Source organism: Hypanus sabinus, chromosome 14, assembly GCF_030144855.1.
Source record: "Hypanus sabinus isolate sHypSab1 chromosome 14, sHypSab1.hap1, whole genome shotgun sequence".
NCBI lineage: Eukaryota > Metazoa > Chordata > Chondrichthyes > Myliobatiformes > Dasyatidae > Hypanus > Hypanus sabinus.
The window spans coordinates 85,013,371-85,037,219 of NC_082719.1; the positions used below are offsets into that span (position 1 = coordinate 85,013,371).

The 23,849-nt window shown below is 40.4% G+C and overlaps 1 protein-coding gene across 7 annotated transcripts in view; it reads left to right on the forward strand.

The window, feature by feature from the left end:
• Positions 1-23,849, forward strand: part of arid3c (AT rich interactive domain 3C (BRIGHT-like)) — a 535,055-nt gene that overhangs the window by 325,391 nt on the left and 185,815 nt on the right. For all 7 annotated transcript variants that reach the window (XM_059989582.1, XM_059989584.1, XM_059989581.1 and 4 more), the window contains exon 3: positions 9,255-9,327. In XM_059989582.1, the coding sequence (XP_059845565.1) occupies positions 9,255-9,327 (73 nt within the window). The remainder of the gene's footprint in view (positions 1-9,254; positions 9,328-23,849) is intronic.

Consider the following 23,849-nt stretch of genomic DNA (forward strand, 5'->3'; position numbering starts at 1 on the left):
GCTCTCTAATTAATTTCCAACCAGATAGTTTACCAATATTTGACAGACTGATATAAACTGATATTTGAAAAATGTGGGAAACAAGTTATACTCAGGGAGCCCTTTCTTTTGTTGGATTATCTGTAACAAAATTATAAACTGTTTTTGAAAGAAAATATTTTAATTTTTGCTAATTGTGATCAAGGCATGGATAAGAACACCAAAGGAATAGCAATGATTTGTCTTGTTATAGAACTTTATATTATCTGAAAGTGTATAACAAGTATATTGCATTATGGGACCCAGAAGCAAACAAGTGGATACAAAGATGGCCGCAAGATTGCCGAAAGATATAGGCTTGAAGGAGCATCTTAGAAGAAAGAAAATGTAGAATGTAGAATTACGAAACTTTAATTAAATAAATAGAGAAATAAACTTCTCATTTATATGGTCCCCTTGAATCGCTGCAGCAACATTTTATTTTAATTAATATTGAGATTAATGGAACTAAAATGGCTATGTCAGGGAGCTCATTAAAAATTACTCAGTCTTTTCTGATCAAATTATTATTTGATGTGAATCATCGTTGCTTCTTTGTGAATATTGGCATCTCTGAGATTTGGTCATTGGCCCCAGGTAATTGTGGGTGCCTAGGGCAGTTGGAACCAGAACTTATTTAGAAAGAACAGAATGGGAAATTTTGTTAAGAAAATCTGTTCAGAAGGATGACAAAAAATTGTGGTAATCTTACAAGTCTATTTAATATTTATCAATAAGCAATATACTATACATCTTGAGAAATCATCTCATCCTTTCAAAGTAATAGCTTTCAAAGCTTTTAATTTTCTTCTATCTACTGAATTTATATAAAAACATATTGTAAAATAGTAGAATCTGAAATAAGATAATTGTTTAATTTCAGTGAAGCACTGGTGAGCTTTGACAACATTCTCATGGGACATTCTATATATTCAAAGCCTGTTTTAGAGGTATTGATCTAGGGCAAAACTTTAGTATAATGCTATGAGAGTGCTGGACTAATAGGAGTTTCTGTTTTGAATGATATATTAATCTGAGTTGCTCTATCAGATTGATGTGTTAGAAATTAATTAGCAGTCTTTGCAAAAAATAAAGTGATTGTCCTGGCCAATTTTTATAATTCTACCAACATTTACATAGCTTGTGTGTTTCTGTATTCCACAGTTTGGGTATAAGGTAGTTTACATTTCTCCCTATTTCAACAATGACCACATTTTGGAATGTACTTTGCTCACTGTGAAATGCTCTGGGACAACCTGAAAATTGTGTGTTCTTTCTTCTAATTCATACAATCTGGACAGTTGTAAGCTGCAGTATAAATGCAAGTGTTAAAATTTGGTAGTTTTATCACAGCTTTAACTGAGAGGATTTGGCAAGGTGCCCAAAGTTGTCAGGAGGAAGGGTCATAGGTCAAGGCATGCAGTAAAATGCACTGTGACATATAAATTGCTGCTTGACTGTACAACTGTGTAAAGTGACTCCTTGATCATTTTACTGTTGGTTAGTAGGCATTTGTGGATTTAACAAGACCGGAATTGTTAACAATTTTCTGAAACGAGAAAGCCAAACCCTGGAGGAGTTTTTCTTTCTTTGGGTCCTACGAGGCCTTTATTGATCCAAAATCAAGTCCGCAGTGCCTAAATCCATGAAATGAGTCATGCTGGATATTACATTGGTGAGGGATGTGCTGATTTGACACAGTGTTGCCATTTTGGAATTTTACATTCACTTTTCAAACACAAACAAGCACACAAACACACACACAGAAAATATTGAATGTGTTGACCAGTTGAGAAGAACACTATCAAGTCTATTTAAACAGACTAATGTTGGTTATTTGCTAGCTGGTTTATTATCACCATTGCTGCAATATTACAATTAGTTGGTGGTGCTTCATTGGACTGGAATTAGAATTAGAATTGGTTTATTGTCACATGTACTGAAGTACACTGATAAGCTTGTCTCGTATATGGTTCATATGAAACAATTCATTGAAGTGGCACAAAATAAAATAATAAAAGAATGCAGAATATAGTGTAACAGCTGCAGAAAAATTTTAGTGCAAGCAGATATTAAAGTTCAAGATCATAAGGTAGATTCTGAGGTCAAGAATCCATCTTATCATTCTAGGTAACCAATCAAAAGTCTTACAACAGCAGGGTAGAAGCTGGCCTTGATCTTCATGCTTCCAAACTCTCTAGGAGGTGATGTGGATGGTGTTGAAAGTTTTTGTCCTGGTTTCAAGTTTTCTGCACAATCCTCTGTTCCTAGGCAAATGACATGGCTAGGAGAATGAGCAGAGGACATGTAGACAGTTGGAAGGGATGTAATACAGACAGCTGCTTTGGTCTTCACAGACTACTTTTCAGAGCATGAAAGGCAACCTTCTTCCATTCAGAGAGGCATTGATAGAGTAGATATTAGGTAGATGTTCTCTCTGGGTGTAGAATCTAGGAGAATAGAAATTTAGAGCACAGTCCAAGCCTTTCAGCCCATGATGTTGTGCTGACTCTGAGATTATTCTAACCCTTCCCTCCCATACTGTTGCGGAATTTATTGTTTTGCAGCAGCAGTACATTGCAATGCATAATGATTTAAAAAAGCTGTAAATTACAGTATATATGTTTAACTGGTAGTGCAAAAAGAGAAAATAATAGTGAGGTAGTGTTTATGGGTTCAATGCCCATTCAGAAATCTGATGACAGAGGGGAAGAAGTTATTCCTGAATCATTGAGTGTGTGCCTTCAAGCTTCTGTACCTCCTTCCTGATGGTGGCAATGAGGAGATGGCATGTCCTGGGTGATAGGGGTCCTTAATGATGGATGCTGCCTTTTGGAGGTATCACCCCTTGAAGATGTCCAGAATGATGGGGAGGGCAATGCCCACGATGGAGTTGATGGAATTTACAATTTTCTGCAGCTTATTTTGATCCTGAGCACTGATTACTACCCCCCCACCACCATACCAGATGGTGATACACTAGTTAGAATGCTATCCATGGTACATCTATAATTATTGGGAGTGGGTGGATCAGTTAGGACATTATTCCATGGAGCGAAGGGGAATGAGGATAAATTGGATAGTGGTGTACAAACCTTTGAAGAGTATAGATAGGGTAAATGAACTACTCAATGAGACTAGAACTGGAGGTCATAGGTTAGGGATGAAAGGATGGGGGGAGCTTCTTTACACAGATGTTGATGTGAGTGTGGAAAGAGGTGTCAGTGGAAGACATGGATGCAAGTTCAATTGCAGCATTTAAGAGAAGTTTAGATACATACGTGGATGGGAGGGGTATTGAGGGCTATGGTCCAGGTGTGGATGGGTTCGGCATAGATCTGATGTTACAATCCTCTGTTTCTGTGCTGTAGTGTTCTATGACTCAATGGAAAACATTAAGAGTTTCCTTGCAAGAGGGTTTGATTTCCTTTGGTACCATTTTTTGTGCACAGTTCCTTTGTGCTTTGGTTGAACAGATTAATCAATGGATTTTACATGAACAGGTTAACAAGAGTGTGTGGGCAGTGCAAAATGAAATAACATGTGAACCCATTGTACAATGTGGTTGGAGAGATAAGTGGAACTGTTGGAGAGGCAGAGTTGAAGGGCAGCTGTCCCCAGGGTACAAGCATGCGTTAGTGCCAGGCGGAAAGTTGAAACCATGCCCACACACATACACAAACTCAATTGTGTATGTCTAACAAAGAGGAACAAATGTTTGAGGGGAACTGCCCATAACCTGTCATATTTACACTCGCAGGGATTGCTATAACCTTACACAGCTGTTTGGGTTTCGGCAGCTTTTCAGCACTTAATAAAAGAGACAGAAGGCATCCAACTGGTTAAAAGCAGGTTGTAAATGCCTCCTTTCAAATTAGGAAGCACGCTTTCATACGCCAGGGAAACATATCTTGATTCATTCTTACATTTAATTATAAAGAACATGACCTCCTGACACGTGGTTTGATTACAGTCCTCCTCCACATCCCCCTTGTAATATGTTTTCTCTGTTACAATTTTTAAAATTATTAACAGTGGGAATTCTGACAGATTTTAGTATATACAACATCAGGAAGCCATTGGGGACCCTTGAGGTCACAAGGATAAAGACATTCAAGAGGACAACTAATTAGAAATGCCTCTGAATGGTGAACGAATAATTTGAAATTGGATATAAAGTTGTTGCTTCTGCTTAGCTATGCATGTAGTTAAAACGGACAAGATTGGATCTATCAATTTTCAATAAAAATATTTATCTTGATGGACCACCTGTTTTATTTGTTTGACAACTTCTCTCAGTTAATAAGTAAGTGGGTGTACAAACACACATTAAGGAATTTATGAAGTGTAGCAGTATTCATAAGTGAAAGTATAGCTGCAAATGTGCAGCCATTATTGAGCACAAAACCTGGCTCTTCAGCCCATTCAGCACATGTAGCTGACATTTTTGTCACATCAACGCTAATTCAGTGGGTGCTGGAGAAATTGTCACCTTCCATTGTTGTTTGCTGTGTGATAATTGTTGCCAGAATCATATTAACTGGGGTGAGTGATGCAAAAGGGTCTTATGATACTGGACAGGTAAGAGCCAGATTGGGAGAGGAATCCCACCAATGGTAAGCATTTATCACCACAGGGTGGGGGTAATGTGAGCAGCAACAGTACAATTCATAAACATAGGAGCACAATTAGACCGCTCAGCTCATCAAGTATACTCCACCATTCCACCATGGCTGATTTGTATTTCTCTCAACCCCATTCTCTTGCACTATCCCCATAACCTTTGATGCCCTGACTAATCAAGAATGTATTAACATCTTCCTTAAATATACCCAATGACTACACAGGTGTGTTTAAGCTAAGTAGTGGAGGGGGGGGGGGGGGAGGAGACGAACTGCAGATATAAGGATGGACTTAAAGGGAAAGAGAGAATAAGAAAAGTTAAGAAAGACACCAGAATTAATGGGGCAGAAAGCTCAGGAAAGGATCGGAGAGTATGGCCAAGTGCAATAGGAGTCAGTGTGAGAGGTGAGGGGAGTAATGGATTAAAAGTATTATATATGAATGCATGAAGTATAAGAAATAAAGTGGATGAGCTTGAGGCTCAGTTGGAAATTGGCAAGTATGATGTTGTAGGAATAACAGAGACATGGCTGCAAGAGGACCAGGGCTGGGAAATGAATATTCAAGGGTATACGTCCTACTGAAAGGACAGACAGGTGGGCAGAGGGGTTGGGATGGCTCTGTTGGTGAGAAATGAAATTCAGTCCCTTGCGAGGAGTGACATAGAATCAGGAGATGTAGAGTCAGTATAGATAGAACTGAGAAATTGTAAGGGCAAAAAGACCCTGATGGGAGTTATCTACAGACCCCCAAATAGTAGCCTGGATATAGGGTGCAAGTTGAATCAAGAGTTAAAATTGGCATGTATCAAAGTTAACACTATGGTTGTTATGGGGGATTTCAACATGCAGGTGGACTGGGAAAGTCAGGTTGGCACTGGACCCCAAGAAAGGGAGTTTGTGGAGTGCCTCCGAGATGGATTCTTAGAGCAGCTTGTACTGGGGCCTACCAGGGAGAAGGCAATTCTGGATCTAGTATTGTGTAATGAACCGGATTTGATAAGGGAACTCAAGGTAAAGGGGCCATTAGGAGATAGTGACCAGAATATGATAAGCTTTAATCTACAATTTGAGAGGGAGAAGGGAAAATTGGAAGTGTCAGTATTACAGTTGAACAAAGGGGACTATGGAGCCACGAGGGAGGAGCCAGCCAAAGTTGACTGGAAGGATACCCTAGCAGGGATGACAGTGGAACAACAATGGCAGGTATTTCTGGGAGTAATATAGAGGGTGCAGGATCAGTTCATTCAAAAGAGGAAGAAAGATTCTAAGGGGAGTACGGGGTCCCCGTGGCTGACAAGGGAAGTCAAGGACAGTATAAAAATAAAAGAGAAGAAGTATAACATAGCAAAGATGAGCGGGAAGCCAGAGGATTGGGACTAGTCAAGGATTTGCAACTAAAGATAACTAAAAAAGCAATATGGGGAGAAAAGATGAAGTACCAAGGTAAGCTAGCTAAGAATATAAAGGAGGATAGTAAAAACCTCTTCAGGTATGTGAAGAGGAAAAAATTAGTTAAAACCAAAGTTGGGCCCTTGAAGACAGAAACAGGTAAATTTATTATGGGGAACAAGGAAATAGAAGATGAGTTGAATAGGTACTTTGGATCTGTCTTCACTAAGGAAGACACAAACAATCTCCCAGATGTAATAGTGGCCAGAGGTCCCAGGGTAATGGAGGAACTGAAGGAAATTCACATAAGGCAGAAAATGGAGTTGGGTAGACTAATGGGACTGAAGGCCGTTAAATCCCCAGGGCCTGATGGTCTGCATCCCAGGGTACTTAAGGAGTGGTTCTAGAAATCGTGGACGCATTGGTAATCATTTTCCAATGTTCTATAGACTCGGGATCAGTTCCTGAGGATTGGAGGGTAGCTAATGTTACCCCACTTTTTAAGAAAGGAGGGAGAGAGAAAACAGGGAATTATAGACCAGTTAGCCTGACATCAGTGGTGGAGAAGATGCTGGAGTTAATTATAAAAGATGAAAGAGCAGTACATTTGGATAGCAGTAACAGGGTCAGTCCAAGTCAGCATGGACTTATGAAGGGGAAATCATGCTTGACTAATCTTCTGGAATTTTTTGAGGATGTAACTATGAAAATGGACAAGGGAGAGCCAATGGGTGTAGTTTACCTGGACTTTCAGAAAGCCTTTGATAAGGTCCAACATATGAAATTAGGGGGCAAAATTAGGGGGCACATGTTATTGGGGGTAGGGTTCTAACATGGATGGAAAATTGGTTGGCAGACAGGAAACAAAGAGTAGGGATTAATGGGTCACTTTCAGAATGGCAGTCAGCGACTAGTGGGGTACTGCAAGGCTTAGTGCTGGGACTGCAGCTATTTACAATATACATTAATGATTTAGATGAAGGGATTAAAAGTAACATTAGCAAATTAGCAGATAACACAAAGCTGGGTGGCAGTGTGAAATGTGAGGAGGATGTTAAGAGAATGCAGGGTGACTTGGACAGGTGGGTGAGTGGGTAGATACATGGCAGATGCAGTTTAATGTGGATAAATGTGAGGTTATCCACTTCAGTGGCAAGAACAGGAAGGCAGATTACTATCTGAATGGTGTCAAGTTAGGAAAAGGTGAAGTACAACGAGATCTAGCTGCTCTTGTTCATCAGTCACTGTAAGTAAGCATGCAGGTACAACAGGCAGTGAAGAAAGCTAATGGCATGTTGGTCTTCATAACAAGGGGAGTTGAGTATAGGAGCAAAGAGGTCCTTCTGCAGTTGTACAGGCCCCTGGTGAGACCACACCTGGAGCATTGTGTTCAGTTTTGGTCTCCAATTTTGAGGAAGGACATTCTTGCCATTGAGGGAGTGCAGCGTAGTTTCACGAGGTTGATTCCTGGGATGGTGGGACTGTCATATGTTGAAAGATTGGAGTGACTGGGCTTGCATACACTGGAATTTAGAAGGATGAGAGGAGATCTGATTGAAACATATAAGATTATTAAGGGATTGGACATGCTAGAGGCAGGAAACATGATCCCGATGTTGGGGGGAGTCCAGAACCAGAGGCCACAGTTTAAGAATAAGGGGTAGGCCAATTAGAACGGAGTTGAGGAAAAACCTTTTCACCCAGGGAGTTGTTGATCTATGGAATGCTCTGCCTCAAAAGGAAGTAGAGGCCAATACTCTGGATACTTTCAGGAGAGAGTTAGATAGAGCTCTTAAAGATAGCGGAGTCAAGGGATATGGGGAGAAGGCAGGAAAATGGTACTGATTGTGGATGATCAGCCATAATCACAGTAAATGGTGGTGCTGGCTCGAAGGGCTACATAGTTGACTCCTGCACCTATTCTGTATTGTCTACTCTGGTAGGCTGTCTTCATTCCTATGATATCACACTATCTCTAAATTGAATACTTCCTCACACCAGCTTCTGTTAAAACAGTATATCCCTCATAATGGCTCACTGCTTTCCCATGCTGATTGGAGACCAATATACATGTTCAGTTCATAGTTTGGTTCATAATCACAGTAATTTTCTTGTGCACAATAATTTTAAGAAGAATAGTTACATCACTTATATATCTGACAAACAGATATTATAGGCAATATTATAGGCAGATATTATAGGCAATGTAATGTTTTGTAACTTCAAAACATTAAACTAATTCAAAGGAAAGCACCGGAGTCTGAATGTGCATCTAGCTTCATGTTTACTTTAAGCAAGTTGCACATGTATTAATTGTAATGTGATGATGTATGAAATTCCTGTATTTATACATAAAAGTAATAAATTATTCAAATGAACAAGAATGCTTAATCAACACACACACACACACACACACACACACACACACACACACACACACACACACACACACACACACACACACACACACACACACACACAGATATATAAGATTACTTAAATATTAAATACACACCAGGAAGCACAATAAAGTACCGGTTAGCAAATGTTTTATTGTGCCAGCTGTAAGATTGGGCTTCAATTCCCGTTGCTGTCTGAATATTCATGTGGGCTTCCTCTGGGTACTCTGGTTTCTCCTACATTCCAAAAGATATCTAATTAGTGTTGGTTGAGTTGAGTTGAGGGTGATATTTGTGGGCTGCCCAGCACAATCCTTGCTGATTTGATTTGATGCAACAACACTGTATGTTTTGATGTAGATTTGACAAATAAAACCAAGCTGTATTTTTATTGCGAAAGGATGTGAGTTTATATAGTTTGTACCATTTTTATTTTGTCTAGATTGCAGTCTCTAATTCCTGGAAAAATACAGAGAAGTTCCTGACAAGTCAAGACCACAACAACTTCTTGCCTTAGCCCTCTAGTTAAAAAGATGCACTAAATGACTTGGAATACACAGGACCAAAATAATTTTAGTCTTTGTAATGTCCACAAGATAAGCTACTAGCTGAAAGCTTCTGTGAACTTTGCTGTGTGGGTATATGATTTTACATACCTACTCCATGATGAAGGACAAGACATGCTGAATGACTAGAGCTGACTTACTAGCAGAATAGGTTGTTTGTCTGCCTGTTGAGAAATTAAACCCAATCAATATCAATGTACATCCCATTTCATTTGAGAAGTGTTTAACAGTATTTTTCACTCCTGTTTGTCTTTCAGCTGTATGAACTGGACGATGATCCAAAGAGGAAAGAATTCCTGGATGACCTATTCAGCTTCATGCAAAAAAGGGGTGAGTCATTGTGAGAAAGCTGTCTTTTCTCTCATTTCTGTGACTCTGATGCAATGACTTGGATTGACTATAGTGCTTTATGTTGCTGATACAGATAACTGCAAAAAAATGCTGTTGTAAATTGGAGTGAGCAACAATAGTGTATTGCACTACAACAATCACTCCTGTCTCTATTGCAGATTGCTATGGGAGCCAGTTTTCTACTTTTGAACATGGGGAGGAAGCATTATAGTTCTATGTCCTTATTTCTAATGAGGAGGATTAGTCAGGCACTAGTTGGAGTTCACAATGGAAACAAGAGCGTGTTTCAAAGGGAAGGGTATTATTGAGGATACTTCATAAAATGATGTTTTATTGGTCAAAACTGGGACAGTTGAGGCCCTTCTTTAAAAGTCCTGCTCTGGAGGGATTTTTCTATTTGCAATGGGAGTTGCTAAATCGTAACCTGTGACTTTATTCTACAATATCTTTGCTTGTTTGCTGATTAAAACTGACATAACTTTTATGATTATTGAACTCTGTGCACAGTTCTATTGTAATATTTCAACAACTAATGATCAAATGTATAAATATCAACAAAAGATAAGCTTCAGTGTTGTGTGATCTCATGCCATGTTGAATCACAAACGTTAATTTACTAGTAGAAATTTGTGATAAAGAGGACCTGAACTACAAAAATCTTCGAGCATGATTCACATTGATAGTAAATAGAATTTGTGTTCTCTAGTAAGAAAGGTTTTCCTACTGCTGTAAGTCTCTTTGGTGGATTAATATCTTGGCACTGTTTGCCCTCTCCTTCCATCCTTCACTTACAGCATTTTAAAATGCTTACAACGTATTTGGCTTTATAGCTAGACTCATGTTGTCTTGATTAGCCATTCATATTTTTACATTTCTAGAGGGAATCATCAGGAACAAAAACGTGTAAAGTTATGAAACACTGAGCCAGTCAGGCAACTGTGACAGGGAGTGATCAAGTGCTGAAATCCTGGTTGTTTTCACCATTATCTGTCTTGGGGCTTTGAGATGATTTTTGCAACCCAGCTGCTACCTTAGCTAATATAGAACAAATATTTGCAGTGGAAAGAAGACTTCCAGTGCAGTGTGGTTGTGGCAGAGAGTTCCCAGGGCAAACTGAAACTAACACACGGAAGTTTCTGCATACATTGGAAATCTTGACCAACTTTGACAGGGCCCTGCAAGAACTCAGAGGATCAGGCATCGTCTATGAATGAAAATGAACAGTTAATATTCTGGCCAAGACACTTCATCGACATCATTCAAAATGTCAACTGTCCATTTCTCTTCATAGATGCTGCTTGACCTGCTGAGTTCCTCCAATATTTTGCGTGTACTACTCAAATTAAAACTAATTCTAATTCCTTTTGCCATTCCCTGCAGCTGGCTGTATTTTCTTCTGCTTCTTGTGTATTTATCTTACTTTTCCTTAAACTATGCCAAGGAATATATTTTCTTAAAGTAGTGGGAACTCTGCCTATTCTGTAACCTTACTCTTCCATAAATGGTGCACAAGTGGGTTTTGATATAATGGAATAAAAACAAGGATGGAGATTACTTGGCAGGTAAGGCAGCATCTGTGGAGAGAGGAACAACATTTGAACTAGTGTATACACTGCTTTGTGTTTGGATATAAAGTAGAAGCTGGGTGGGAGGATTGGGAAGGATGGTGGTGAGAACCATAGAACATTACAGCACAGAAACAGGCCTGTTGGCCTTCTTGGCTGTGCCGAACCATTTTTCTGCCTAGTCCCACTAACCTGCTTCTGAACAATATCCCTCCATACACCTCTCATCCATGTACCTGTCCAAGTTTTTCTTAAATGTTAAAAGTGAGCCTACATTTACCACTTCATCTGGCAGCTCATTCCACACTCCCACCACTCTCTGTGTGAAGAAGCACCCCCCCATGTTCCCTTTAAACTTTAAACTTTTCCCCCTTCACCCTTAACCCATGTCCTCTGGTTGTTTTTCTCCCCTGGCCTCAGTGGAAAAAGTCTGTTTGCATTCACTCTATCTATATCCATCATAATTTTATATACCTCTATCAAGTCAACCCTCATTCTTCTATGCTCCAGGAAGAGGTTGCTCAAAGCTTTAGAAGTCATTGTGACAGATACTTGGGAATCAACCTCCAGCCTTGATGTCGGAAATGGTGATTCTTTTAGGCTTTGGCTGGTGGGATATCTGGGAAGGAGAGAAAGAGGAATCAGGGAACCTAGAATAGTACAGAGGCCCTTCAGCACATGAAGTTGTGCCTACTCTTTAAACTACTCCAAGATCAATCTAATCCTTCCCTTCTACATAGTCCTCCATTCTAATTTCAACCAGCTATCTAAGATTCTCTTCAATATCCCTAATGTATCTGCCTGTACAACCACCCCTGCAGTGCATTCCACATACCCACCATGCTCTGTGCAAGAAGCATACCTCTGTCATCCCTTTCCTCCTAACTGTAAATGTATGCTTCCTTAGTTGTGAATCTGTATAATTATTTGCCAGACGCAGCTGCGGAGGCAAATCATTATGTATATTTAAGGCAGAGGTTGATGATTGGTCAGGGCATGAAGGGATACAGGGAGAAGGCAAGAGGTTGGGGCTGAGAGTGAAATTGGTTCAGCCATGGTGAAATGGTGGAGTAGACTCAATGGATAGATACAGTAGGTAGATACTTTATTTCTCCCAAAGAAAATTACAGTGTCACAGTAGCAATACAAGTACACAGATATACAAATATACAATTACAGAAGAAGTAAACAGTCTAACAAGAGGGGGTCATCACTTCCCCAGTTATAGATTGACTCATTATAGAGCTTAATAGCTGAGGGTAAGAATGACATCATATAGTATTCTTTGCAGCGGCGCAGTTGTCTTAGTCTATTACTGAAAGTGCTTCTCTGTTCAGCCAAGGTGGCATGCAGAGGGTAAGAAACATTCTCCAGAATTGCCAGAATTTTCCGTAGGGTCCTTTGCTCCACCCCAGCCTTCAGTGAGTCCAGTTTGTCTCCTATAATACAGCCAGCCTTTCTAATCAGTTTATTTAACCTGTTGGTATCACCAGTGTTGATGCCATTGCTTCGGCACACCACCACATAGAAGATTGTACTGGCAACAAGAGACTGGTAGAACATGTGAAGGAGAGGCCTGCATACTCCAAAGGACCTCAGTCTCCTCAGGAAGTAGAGGCAAGTCTGACCCTTCTTGTACACAGCCGCTATGTTGGTGCTCTGCTCAAGCCTATCAACCTACTTTACCCCAAGATACTTGTAGGTCCTCCCCACATCCACATCCTCACCATCAATAGCAACAGGGAGCAGTGCAGGCTTAGTCTTCCTAAAGTCCATCACCATCTCCTTTGCCTTACTGATGTTGAGCTGCAGGTGATTCAGCTTGCACTATTTGAAAAAGTCCTCCACCAGGGCTCTGTATTCATCCTCCCATCCTCCCGTTATACACCCGACTACTGCTGAGTCGTCAGAGAATTTCTGCGGATGACTTTGTATCTAAAGTCTGAGGTATACAGGGTAAACAGGAAGGGAGCCAACACAGTTCCATGTGGGGCCCCAGAACTGCCTATAGCCATGTCAGACACACAGCTCTGAAGTCACACAATCTGTGGTCTGACAGTCAGGTAGTCCCTTATCCAGGATACAATGGAAGTGCCGACAGTATTGAATGAAGTTTTCCCCCCAGCAATGAGGACTGTATGGTACTGAAGGCACTAGAAAAATCAAAAACATGGTCCTCACAGTGCTGTCCTACTCATCCAAATGGGAGCAGGCTCTTTGGGCCAAATTACCTAATTCTGCTCCTATAATGTATGGTCTTATGGTATAAATAAAGTATTCCCACTTTTATGTTTATACATTGTTTAGCCTTGATTCTTCAAAGGTAGGCATGATGGTGCTGTTTACCTCCGTCCAACATTGGAGCACAGAGCTGAGGCAATGATTACTGGCCAGGTTTGCTATGCAGATTGAGCCAGGCCTGGCTGAAGGATGCATCTTCCTGGGCCTTACCCAGTACAATGCAAATCATTTCCAGAACCTTGTGTAGATTTTCTGCCACAAACAAGAGAAGACCTACAAATACTGGAAATCAAAGTAGATTTTCTGCCTCCCATTTTCTCAAGCTGTATAGCATCCGAAACAACGAGAGAGGCACAGCTCAGATTAACAACTAGATGTAACTAGTTGCATCATGAAACACTCCCTGCTCTAGTTTGCTTGCTGCCAATTGAGAAACAACCTGCAAGTTGGTCCTGAGGTACAGGAAAGTGAAAGGGAAGATGGGTGATCTCAGAAAGGCAATTACTACTCACCGTAAGGCTGCAGTTGTAATCAGAGCATGCCTGCTCCCCACCTCCCCATCCCTACATACACATCAGTGATAAAAGCTTTTGCTTACCTTTCTACCATTAGACTGAAAGCATGTACCACCAGGCTCAAGGACAGCTTCTGTCCTGCTGCAATTAGACTAATGAACAGTTTCCTAGTACAATAAGATGGGCCTTACAATCTATCACATTGTGACCTTGCATCTTATTGTCTACCTGCACTACATCATTTTCTCTGTAATTGGTACTTTATCCTCCCCTCTTTATTGTTGGTTGTTAACACAGACACTGCACCTCACTGTATGTTTTAATGTCCTTGTGATATCAATCTGAATATGAACCTGAATCTGTTATTGTTTCCCTTTGTACTGTCTCAATGCACTGTTGTACAGGTAATAAACTGAAGTGTATGATCAGTAACCAGGCAAGTTTTTCACAGTGATGGTAACGAACTAACTTACCAGACATCCATTAATCTGAGCTTTTTGTTTGTGGGCATTGTATGCGTGCTTGGTTTTACACAAAGTGGTAGATACACCAGGTATTTGTCCACCAACAAATCGAGGACACCGTCATTGAAACTCCAGCGCAAACATAGAGAGAACCAAACCCTCACATTACTTTATTTTTTTATTTGGGTAAACAAACCCCTCAGGCCCAACACACTGGCGCCATCCAATTACACCCTGGTGATCAATTAACCTGCTAACACATACATCTTTGAAATGTGGGGGAGTACCTGGAAAGAACCCATGCGGTCATGGGGAGAATGTACAAACACCTTACAAGACTGTGGCGGGAATTGTACCTGGGTCATTGGTGCTATAGTCATATTAAGCCCACCTCTACAATACTGTGACACTCAAAACTGGTTGCTTGAATGGTGCTTGCTTGCCATTCTCTTTTCTGACTCACTTTCAGAGAATTCTGCATTCGAACCTTCAGTTTTATCTATTAATTTATACTCTTCAATATATTTTTGCATTCCTCACACTTGGTGCCAAAATATAATTCCCATATGGGTATCCACATCAATTGCTATTTACTACTCCTCTGTCCAAGGTGATAGCCTGTCTGCAACTTCCTCTGATATTTTTTGCCAAACCTGCTTGTACTACTTGCTGATTTAAAAAAAAATATTCACCTACAAATAGATCCAAATTATATGTAAAGAGAAGTTAATGATTCCAGTGTGTGGTACAGGAAGCAGTCTGGAGATTATCATCCTCAAGGCCTTGTTAGTGCCAGGCTCCTTAAACTCGTTCTGCAAGTTATTAAATGTATTTCTATATTTGTCACTGACTCCAGCTGGATCATAATTTATAGCAGTTCCTCCTCCCCAGAGACTTTTTTCACTTCAGTGTGATTAGTGAGAAGTGTTGGTAATCTAAAGGCTTACTCTTAGTTCTGAATGCCATTTCAAATCATTGAGAGAGATTTTGTGGGTCCTTGCTCTGCCTTGTGTATAGAGATCGTATCGAAGGGAGTGGGTCAGCAGCTGACGGGGGACTGGGCCAGGGTTGATGAACAATGTACCTGCTCAGTGATTGGAAAAGGGTGGAAGTTGTCAGGAGATCTGGTGCTGGGATGAAGTCTAGTCAGTGAGGAGAGAGCGTCGGATGGAGATCAGGTGACTAGCTGTGATAGAGGGCTTGAGGCAGTCGATAGGTGAAGATCCTTGTCATCCATGTGAAGGCTTATTGGGAGTCAGGAATGAGATAACATGGTGTGTTTGGTTGTGAGATGATTGGACCAAGGCAGAGATTCGAAGGGTTCAGAAAGGTTGTTCACAGGTCAGGGTGGAAATCAATGGCTGGAGACGGAAGAGACAGATGATTGGATGGGCAAGGAGATCAGCGGGTCCCTTCTGTCTTTAGTTTATGTTTTCTTAAATCATAGATGGAGATCATCTCATCCATTGAGTCCATGACAGTTTTCAGGGCAGTCTGATCAATCTTCTACACCCATGTTTCTCTCTCTCATTCCCTCCCTCCCTCCCCTCTGGCCCCCATCTTTCCCCTTCCCCCCATCACCTCCACCATGATCCTCCTACCACTCACTCACATGAGGTGCAGTTCGTTTTTCCAACAATCAGCACCACTTTGAGCAGCTGAGGGAAACGTATTTGTTCCTAGGGAATACTTGAGACCTAAACACAGTCAGAGGTGGGTATCAGGATTGAATGTAAGTTGCCAGTGCTGCAGGGCAGTGACATGACCTGCTGCATCTTTTAACTGCCTGGTCTATGGGATTGTGGGCTGTGAGCAGTGTTGTTGCTAAGTACTGATGGCAGAAATGGCAGTAGAATTGGTAGCTTTAGCAGTAGAACATTACAGCGCCAGTGACCCAGGTTGAATTCCTGCTGTCTGTAGAAGTTTGTACGTTCTTTCCACGACTCTGTTTCTTCCAGGTGCTTTGGTTTCTTCCCACCTTCCAAAGACATATGGATTAGTAAGTTAGTTGGTCACATGGGTGTAATTGGGTCATGTGGGCTTGTTGGGCTGGAAGGGCCAGATACCGTGATAAATAAAAAATAATAGTGAGCTCCCAATTCCATATAGCATTGTGAAGAAATGCTCGCCTGAGGAAGCTGAATGATTTTCCCAGTAGCTCACTAAGAAGGGTGTTGATGGGAAATGGCATCATACCTTGGGTAACTTCTGCAGAAACTTCATTAGAATTGCCAGAGAGAATCGTGGTACTCAGTCAGTGTGCTTGGCGGAGTGGTGACCCTCAACTCAGAAACAGCCACAATTAAGATTTGGTCTGGAAAAATGGTTTTAAATGTTCATTTGTCATGGGCGATCATGATCATGGTTTATCCATGACCATGATGGTTGTTGGCAGGTATTTCTATGAGGAGTGCCTTGCCACCACCTTCTTCTGGGGCGTGTCACAAGATGGGTGTCCCCAGCCGTTATCAGAGATTGCCTACCTGGTGTCAGTGGTTGCATTACAAAGTCTTGTGATGTGCATCAGCTGCTCATACAACCATCCACCACCTGCTCCCATCGCTTCACGTGACCCTGATCAGCAGGTGCTACACCTTGCCCAAAAGTGACCTGAATACTAACGGAGCGAAGGAGTGCCTTATACCTCCTTTGATAGAGACATACCTCCACTCCACCACTCAGGGTTTTAAATGCATGGAACTGAAAGAAACTGTGTCTGGAAAATGTACCTACTTTACACAAGTATCATTAATATAAAAATTGGTCTTCAGACTGAACTCCACAAACTGGCAATGTGTTGGTCTCTGGCAGCTTGGAACATAAGCTGGAGATCAATCAGAGTCTTAAAAATAAGCTTTAAACGCTTTGTACGGCATGCCTCAGGTGCTTATAATCATAAGCGAGGACTAATCAACAGCATAGTATTTATTATATCAACTTCTCCTTACCGACTCATACAGTCTGTACTCACTCATGTAAAACTGCCATAATACCTCCCACCTCTGCTGAGTATACCTTATTCTGAATCAGTTAAAAGGCAAGAAGATCATTCTCATGGAGCGAATTCATTTTCAATGCCAGTCATAAGAATGTTACTGAGCTCAATTCATTTCCTATGATTTTAAAGTTGTCCTGGGATATTGAAATTCAAACTTAGTTCACTCAAAGCAAACCTTTTGATATACCTCCATGCTTTTAGAATAGTCACTTTTTAATCTAAGTTGGATCAATGACATTTGATTTGGTGTCTATCGCCTGTGATACAGATAACTCTCAACCACCAACCCTGTTTCCTCATCTCTCCTATTGTTAGTCCTCTTCTGTTGTGAAAGCCAAGCCAAGGTCCAATGTGTTACACCAATTTCTTATTTGAGAATTGCTATCTTTGCATGTGATGCTAGATGGTGTGGTTCAGGCAGGTAAGCTGGTGAGATTCAGCAAGCGATTCAACTGCCGATGATTCTGCAGCTAAGATACATCATTTTCTTGCACATCCACATTTTGCATTAGAGGTGTAGCACAGTGGTTAGTGAAACGCTTCTCAGTGTCATCTGTAAGATAGTGGTTTGATTCCCAACGCTGTCTGTAAGGAGCTTGTACATTCTTCCCATGAAAAGCTGGGTTTCCTCTAAGCACATTGGTTTCCTCCCACGTTCCAAAGACTTCTGAGTTAGGGTTAGGAACATGTGGACATGCCATGTGTTGAAGCCTGAACCATGGTGAGGCTTGCAGGCTGCCTCCAGTACATCCTCCAGTGGCATTGGTTGTTGATGCAAACAGTGCATTACACTGTATGTTTTCATGCGTCAGTGTTTATGTGAAAAATAAATCTAATCTAATCTAATCTAATCTAATCTAATCAAATCAGAGAAGCTTGTATTGAATCATCCATGTTTAATTGTATGATGAAGAAACTTTTTGATAGTTCGGTTAGGGACACAGCAGCAGTGTGGGATACTGTATGTGAATCGTTTCACAGAGCCAAAGATCACCTGAAGCAGGGAACATAAGTAAATAAACAATTCTCATTTGAGACATGCAATAAAAATAACACTGATGATGGAATGGCTATTGTGTTTTAAAATGTCATTAAAAAGCTGTGAATTTGTTTGCATTTTCCACTTCCTATTTTAAACTTTACATTTTCATGCAAAATTTTAATAATGAAATCTCTTCCGACCTTGCCTTTTAAACTCATTTCTGCTTGTCTAATCTTTTCTGCTCCAATCGTGCTGGAGGGCAGGCGTGAAGCAGAGAGGACATCCTGGAATTATTTTCCACTGGCAAGGTGCAATTAATTTTCAATTTTATGGTGCTCTGGACAGACCTTCTCCTTTTCCCACAGTGTTAGCATCTGTTACAGCTGACTGCTTCACACCATGATGGATATTTAAACTTATTGCAATGATTAGCTGCAGCTCTTAATAAGGAATCAGAATTGTGAATTACATTTAGAATCAGGTTTATTATCACTGATGAATGTTGTGAAATTTGTTGTTTTGCAGCAATACTACAATGAAACATATAAAATATACTTTAAAGTACATATAGTTATATATATTACTATATATAGTATTTTATGTATATAAATGTATCTGTATATACTGTTATTGTTTGTGGCTACGTTACTAGGTACACCTGTACCCTTGCTCTTTTATGCAAGTATCTAATCAACCGATTATGTGGAAGCAGCCCAATGCATAAACACATGCAGATATAGTCCAGAGCTTCATACATTGTTCAGACCAAAGATCAGATTAGGGAAGAAATGTGATGTAAGTGACATTGACCATGGAGTGATTGTTTGTGCCAGACAGGGTGATTTGAGTATCTCAGAAACTGCTGATTTCATGAGATTTTAACATACAACAGTCTCTCGTGTTTACAATTATGAGAAGAGGCAGAGGGAAGAATCTGATAGCGTAACATAGATAGTGCAGATAGCTGATGGTTTTTCCCTTAGTAGTGGTGTCTGAAACCAGAGGGCATAGATAGTTCTTAGGTAAGGAATAAGTATAATGTTCTCATTCAGGTGTAAGAACTCTGAACTAAACACCAAGTTTAAACCATCGTTAATGAGGCATGATCGCTGTAAGATTAACCATTTACTGTCCATTTCCCACATTAATGTATGGTGAAAAGGTGTTGCTTCTATGATGTTTCTAGTGCGTAGAATAAAAACTTCTCTCGCGCTGATCCTGCACACACAAGCCCCCTCCTTCCCATTTCTCCAAAATGGTATTTTCCCACAAGACGGGGTGAAACTGGGTGTGATGTCATCACATACCGTGATACATCATAGACAACAAATTTACTTTCAACAACCTTAACCTTAACTAGAAAATAATTACAAACGAATTACTAAAGCGAAAATGTAATAAAGCTAACCAAATGCCTTAAGGGCAGCACAGTAAGAAATGTAGAGTAAGAATGTAAGGAAGCATATTTTTATCCAGATGATGGTTGGAATCTGGAACACGCTGTGTGAGTGGTTAAATCACCAAGGTATGGAAAGTGACAGACAGGATATGTTAAATAAAATGGATGGGTACATGAAGCTCAGAAGATATGTTTTTATGATGCATGACTCCACGACTCTAGAACTTAAAAGGAATGGGGAAAAATATACATTTCTGTAGCAATCACAATGTCCTGCCTGATGAGAAACCATGGTAGACAGCGCCATACTATTTTACCTTGGGTAAAACTAGTTCGAAATTCAATTCTGGCGCTTTCTGGAAAGGGTTTGTACATTCTCCCTGTACATTCTCCCGGCATCAAATTCCCTGTATATGTTCTCATACTTGGAGATAATAAAGGATTCGGATTCTGACTGCAAGGATTCCCTTTTGATGGTCCAGTTTACACCCACAGTGCAAAGGTGCTCTATGTAGTGGGTTAATTGGTCATTGTAAATTGTCCTGGGATCAGGCTAGGATTAAATATGTGGGTTGCTGTGCCGCGTCGCTTTTTCATCCAGAAACTCCTACTCCTCGTTGTATCTCTAACTAAATAATGTGGAGAAAACAATTTTTCCTTCAAAAGGGAAAAGCCTGCATGCTTCAAGAAGAAAGCAAATACATCAATATTGAAAAGATTAAAAAGGCACAAATAATTTGATTGGTCTCAGAATGAACCTGCATAAATTTAGTGAACCCAACAACCTCCTGCATTGCTCCCGTAATCATTATCCTTCATATGTGTGACATTTTTACTTGGATTCATTATACAATGGAAGAAACTTCATTCATTTTCTGTGACTATTGGTGTGTTGCAGGGATTTGAGCTGGGTCTGTTGTTGTTTATCATCTACAGATTATTAATGATTTAGATGGTAATATCATGAACTGGATCTGCAAATTTATGAGGTGTATGTTCAAAAATTCAAGGAATAAAGGGAAGGAGAATGGTTTAGGAAGGGAGTATCTCTTTGCTGTGTTTGTTAGTTAATGCTAAAATGTTAAACTTCACTATCTTAAAAGGTCACAAGAGAAGATCATAGGACCAAAGGAAATTACAGAGGTGAGGAGGGGGAAAGGCTTATAAGGGATTTTAAAACAAAAAAAAAGAGACTACAGAATTGTAAGTGATCTCAAATTAAGTGAAATGGAAAGGTAATAGGACAGTAATAGAATCATGGAATAGTACAGCACAGAAACAGGCCCTTCACGCATCTAGTCCATGCCAACCTATTTTCTGCCTAGTCTCATCTACCCACACCCAGACTATAGCACTCCATACCTCTCTGATCCATGTACCTATGCAAGCTTGATTTAAATGTTATCAAAGGTTGTAGTGGACTCTGAATAAGGCTATCAAAGTTTGCAGCGTGATCTAAACTAGCTAGAAAAATGGGCTGAGAAATGGCAGATGGAATTCAGACCAGAGTGAGGTGTTGCACTTTGGGAGGACATACCAGGAGATGACTAACCCAGTGAAAAATAGGGCCCCTAGGTGTGTGTTAGAATAAAGGGATCTAAGAAAACAGCTCCATAATACTTTGAGAATAGCAACAAAGATAGATAGGTTCTAAAGAGAGCTTTCGACACATGGACCTTGATAAATCAGTTTTGAGTACAGAGTTGAGGTGTTATGTTGAAGTTGTTTAAGGCATTGGTGAAGTTGAATTTGGAGCATTGTGTACATTCCTGATCACCTACCTACAAGAAAGATAATAATAAATTTGAAAGCATACAGAGAAAATTTACTAGGACGTGAGGACCTGAGTTTTAGGGGAAGGTTCAATAGGTTAGGATCTTATTCCTTGAAGCATAGGAGAATGAGGGGAGATTTGATAATATAAAATTATTAGGGGTATAGAATTTTCCACGGAGGTTGGGTGAGTCTTGAAGTCAAGATCACAGGTTAAGAATGAAAGGTGAAACTTTTAAGGGGATCCTGAGCAAGAACTTGTTCACTCAGATGGAGCTTGAGTGTGGAACAAGCTGCCAGTGAAAGTGTTGGATACAGCTTCAGTGAAAACACTTAAGGAAAGCTTGGATAGGTACAGGGATCAGAGAGATATAGAGGGCTATAGTCTGAGTGTGGAGAGATGAAACTTAGCAGAAATGCAAGTTAGCATTGACTGGATGGGCGAAGGGCCTGTTTCTGTGCTGTACCACTCTATGACTCAATTACTGCTCTGTTAGCTTCCCGCTTCACTTAACTTGAGATCTTTTACATTCTGCAGCCTGTATTATACTGTGTATCAAATCCCATTCTTAACATTCTTATGTTTTCTGCAAATACTTGATTTTAAAAGCTCTCTTTTTTTGTTTTTAAATGTCTTATTAGCTTTCCCCCTTTTCCCCCTCCCTACCTCTGTAATTTCCTTTGGTACTATTATCTTCTCTTGTGGCCTTTTAAGATCCTGAAGTCCGTCCACTTATTGTACTTCAGCATTAGCTGGCAAAAACAGCAAATAAATATCCCCTTCATAAACCTTTCCTCTTCTCTTTTCCCCTTCAACTTTTGTACATGCTCCCTAACTTTCTTACCAAACAGTTGTAATACTCCACCAGAGGTGCAGTATTTTTTTATATATCTTCAGACTGTTCTTGCTATGCGAAAGGAGCTGAAGTCAAGTGAAGAGGTTGTTGGATCATTGTGAAATTGTGAACAAAAATAGTGCCAATAAAGTTCAAGGTAAATTTATAATCACAGTACATATAATATGTCTCCATACATGTTACTCTGAGGCCATTTTCTTGCGGGCATTCACAGTAAGTACAAATAAACTCAATAGAATCACAGAAAAGCTGCACACAATCAATGATGAATGAACATTCAATGTGCAAAGGACAAGAATTGTGCTAATGCAGAGAAAAGAATAATAAATAAAGGATGTAAGTACAATAATGATAACAATAATAATAAAGTAAATAAATGGGCAAACATGGGTTGTAGAGTCCTTGAAAATGAGTCCATACATTGTGGAATCAGTTCAGAGTTGAGGTGAGTGAAATTTTCCACTGCGCCTAAGGCTCCTGTACCTCCTTTCTGATTTCAGCAGCAAGTAAAGGGCATAGCCTGCATGGTGGGTATCCTTAATGATGGATGCTGCTTTACTGCAACTGCTGTCTTTGTAGCTGTGCTAAGTGGTGGGTAGGTCTTTAACGGTGATGGACTGTGCTGTATCTGCTAATTTTTGTAGGCTTTTCTGTCCAAGGGCATTGGTGTTTCCATACCAGGTCACAATGCAATCAGACAGTCTATTCTCCACCGTGCATATATAGAGGTAGAGCTTTAGCTGACATGCTGAATCTTCTGCGAAGTTCAAAGAAAGTAGAGGTACTTCTTTGTAATGGCATATACGTGCTTGGCCCAGGACACATTCTCACACATTCGAGTCCTGGGTGCGACTCATGAACACCGTCGCACACAGATGCAGAATGATTCTTCATTTGATTCTTCCATAACAGTTTAGTTTGACAAGTCAGAGCTGTTAGCCCTGAGCTGAACCCCAAACCTGGAGGATCACTGGGCCATTCTTAGTGTGTCCTCTACTTCTCAACCTGTTTGGTGTGGGTGACCCTACTACGAGCCAAAGCATAAAGCGCTGACTCCAGCCAGCATAGCTCCTCGAGTCATTGAAGCATGTAAGCCTCCAAACCCTATAAAAAGGTTGAGGTCCTCTTGGAGGATCAAAGTGGATTACCACATTCTTTTTGAGCACCAGTATAAATGGAGCCTGCTTGAAGCAGGTGGGTTCCTCAGTCAAAGTCGGAGATTAAAAACATCAGTAAATTGCATTCACTGAATGGACTGCGCCAAAACGTGAAGGTTGTTCATCAGCATCCTTACAGGGGTTAATGTAGATGAACACGGAATGGTGACCGTGCCAGCAATCCATACATCCTGTAAAAAAAATACTAACAAAATATGGTCTTTATCTTTAAAGAAACTCACATAGTTGAGATAATCATTGTGAGGTCTTCACACAAAACCAGTCAATTAGAACACTGTATCCAGAGTAATATTTAATGAGTATTATTTTTATGGGAGACAATCAGGAAGATTAATAACTGTACCTTCTTGCTGTGCAACAGTTGTCGCTGAAAGCAGAATGTTAGTCACAGTGCTGTGGAGCTGGCTGGCTGCAGAGGGGAGGGAGCAGAGAGGTTCTATTAATCAAGTTTACAAACGGCACACTAATGAACAATAAATGGGCCAGCGTTCTGTCAGAGACAGTGATTGTTTAGTGTCTGGAATTTTCT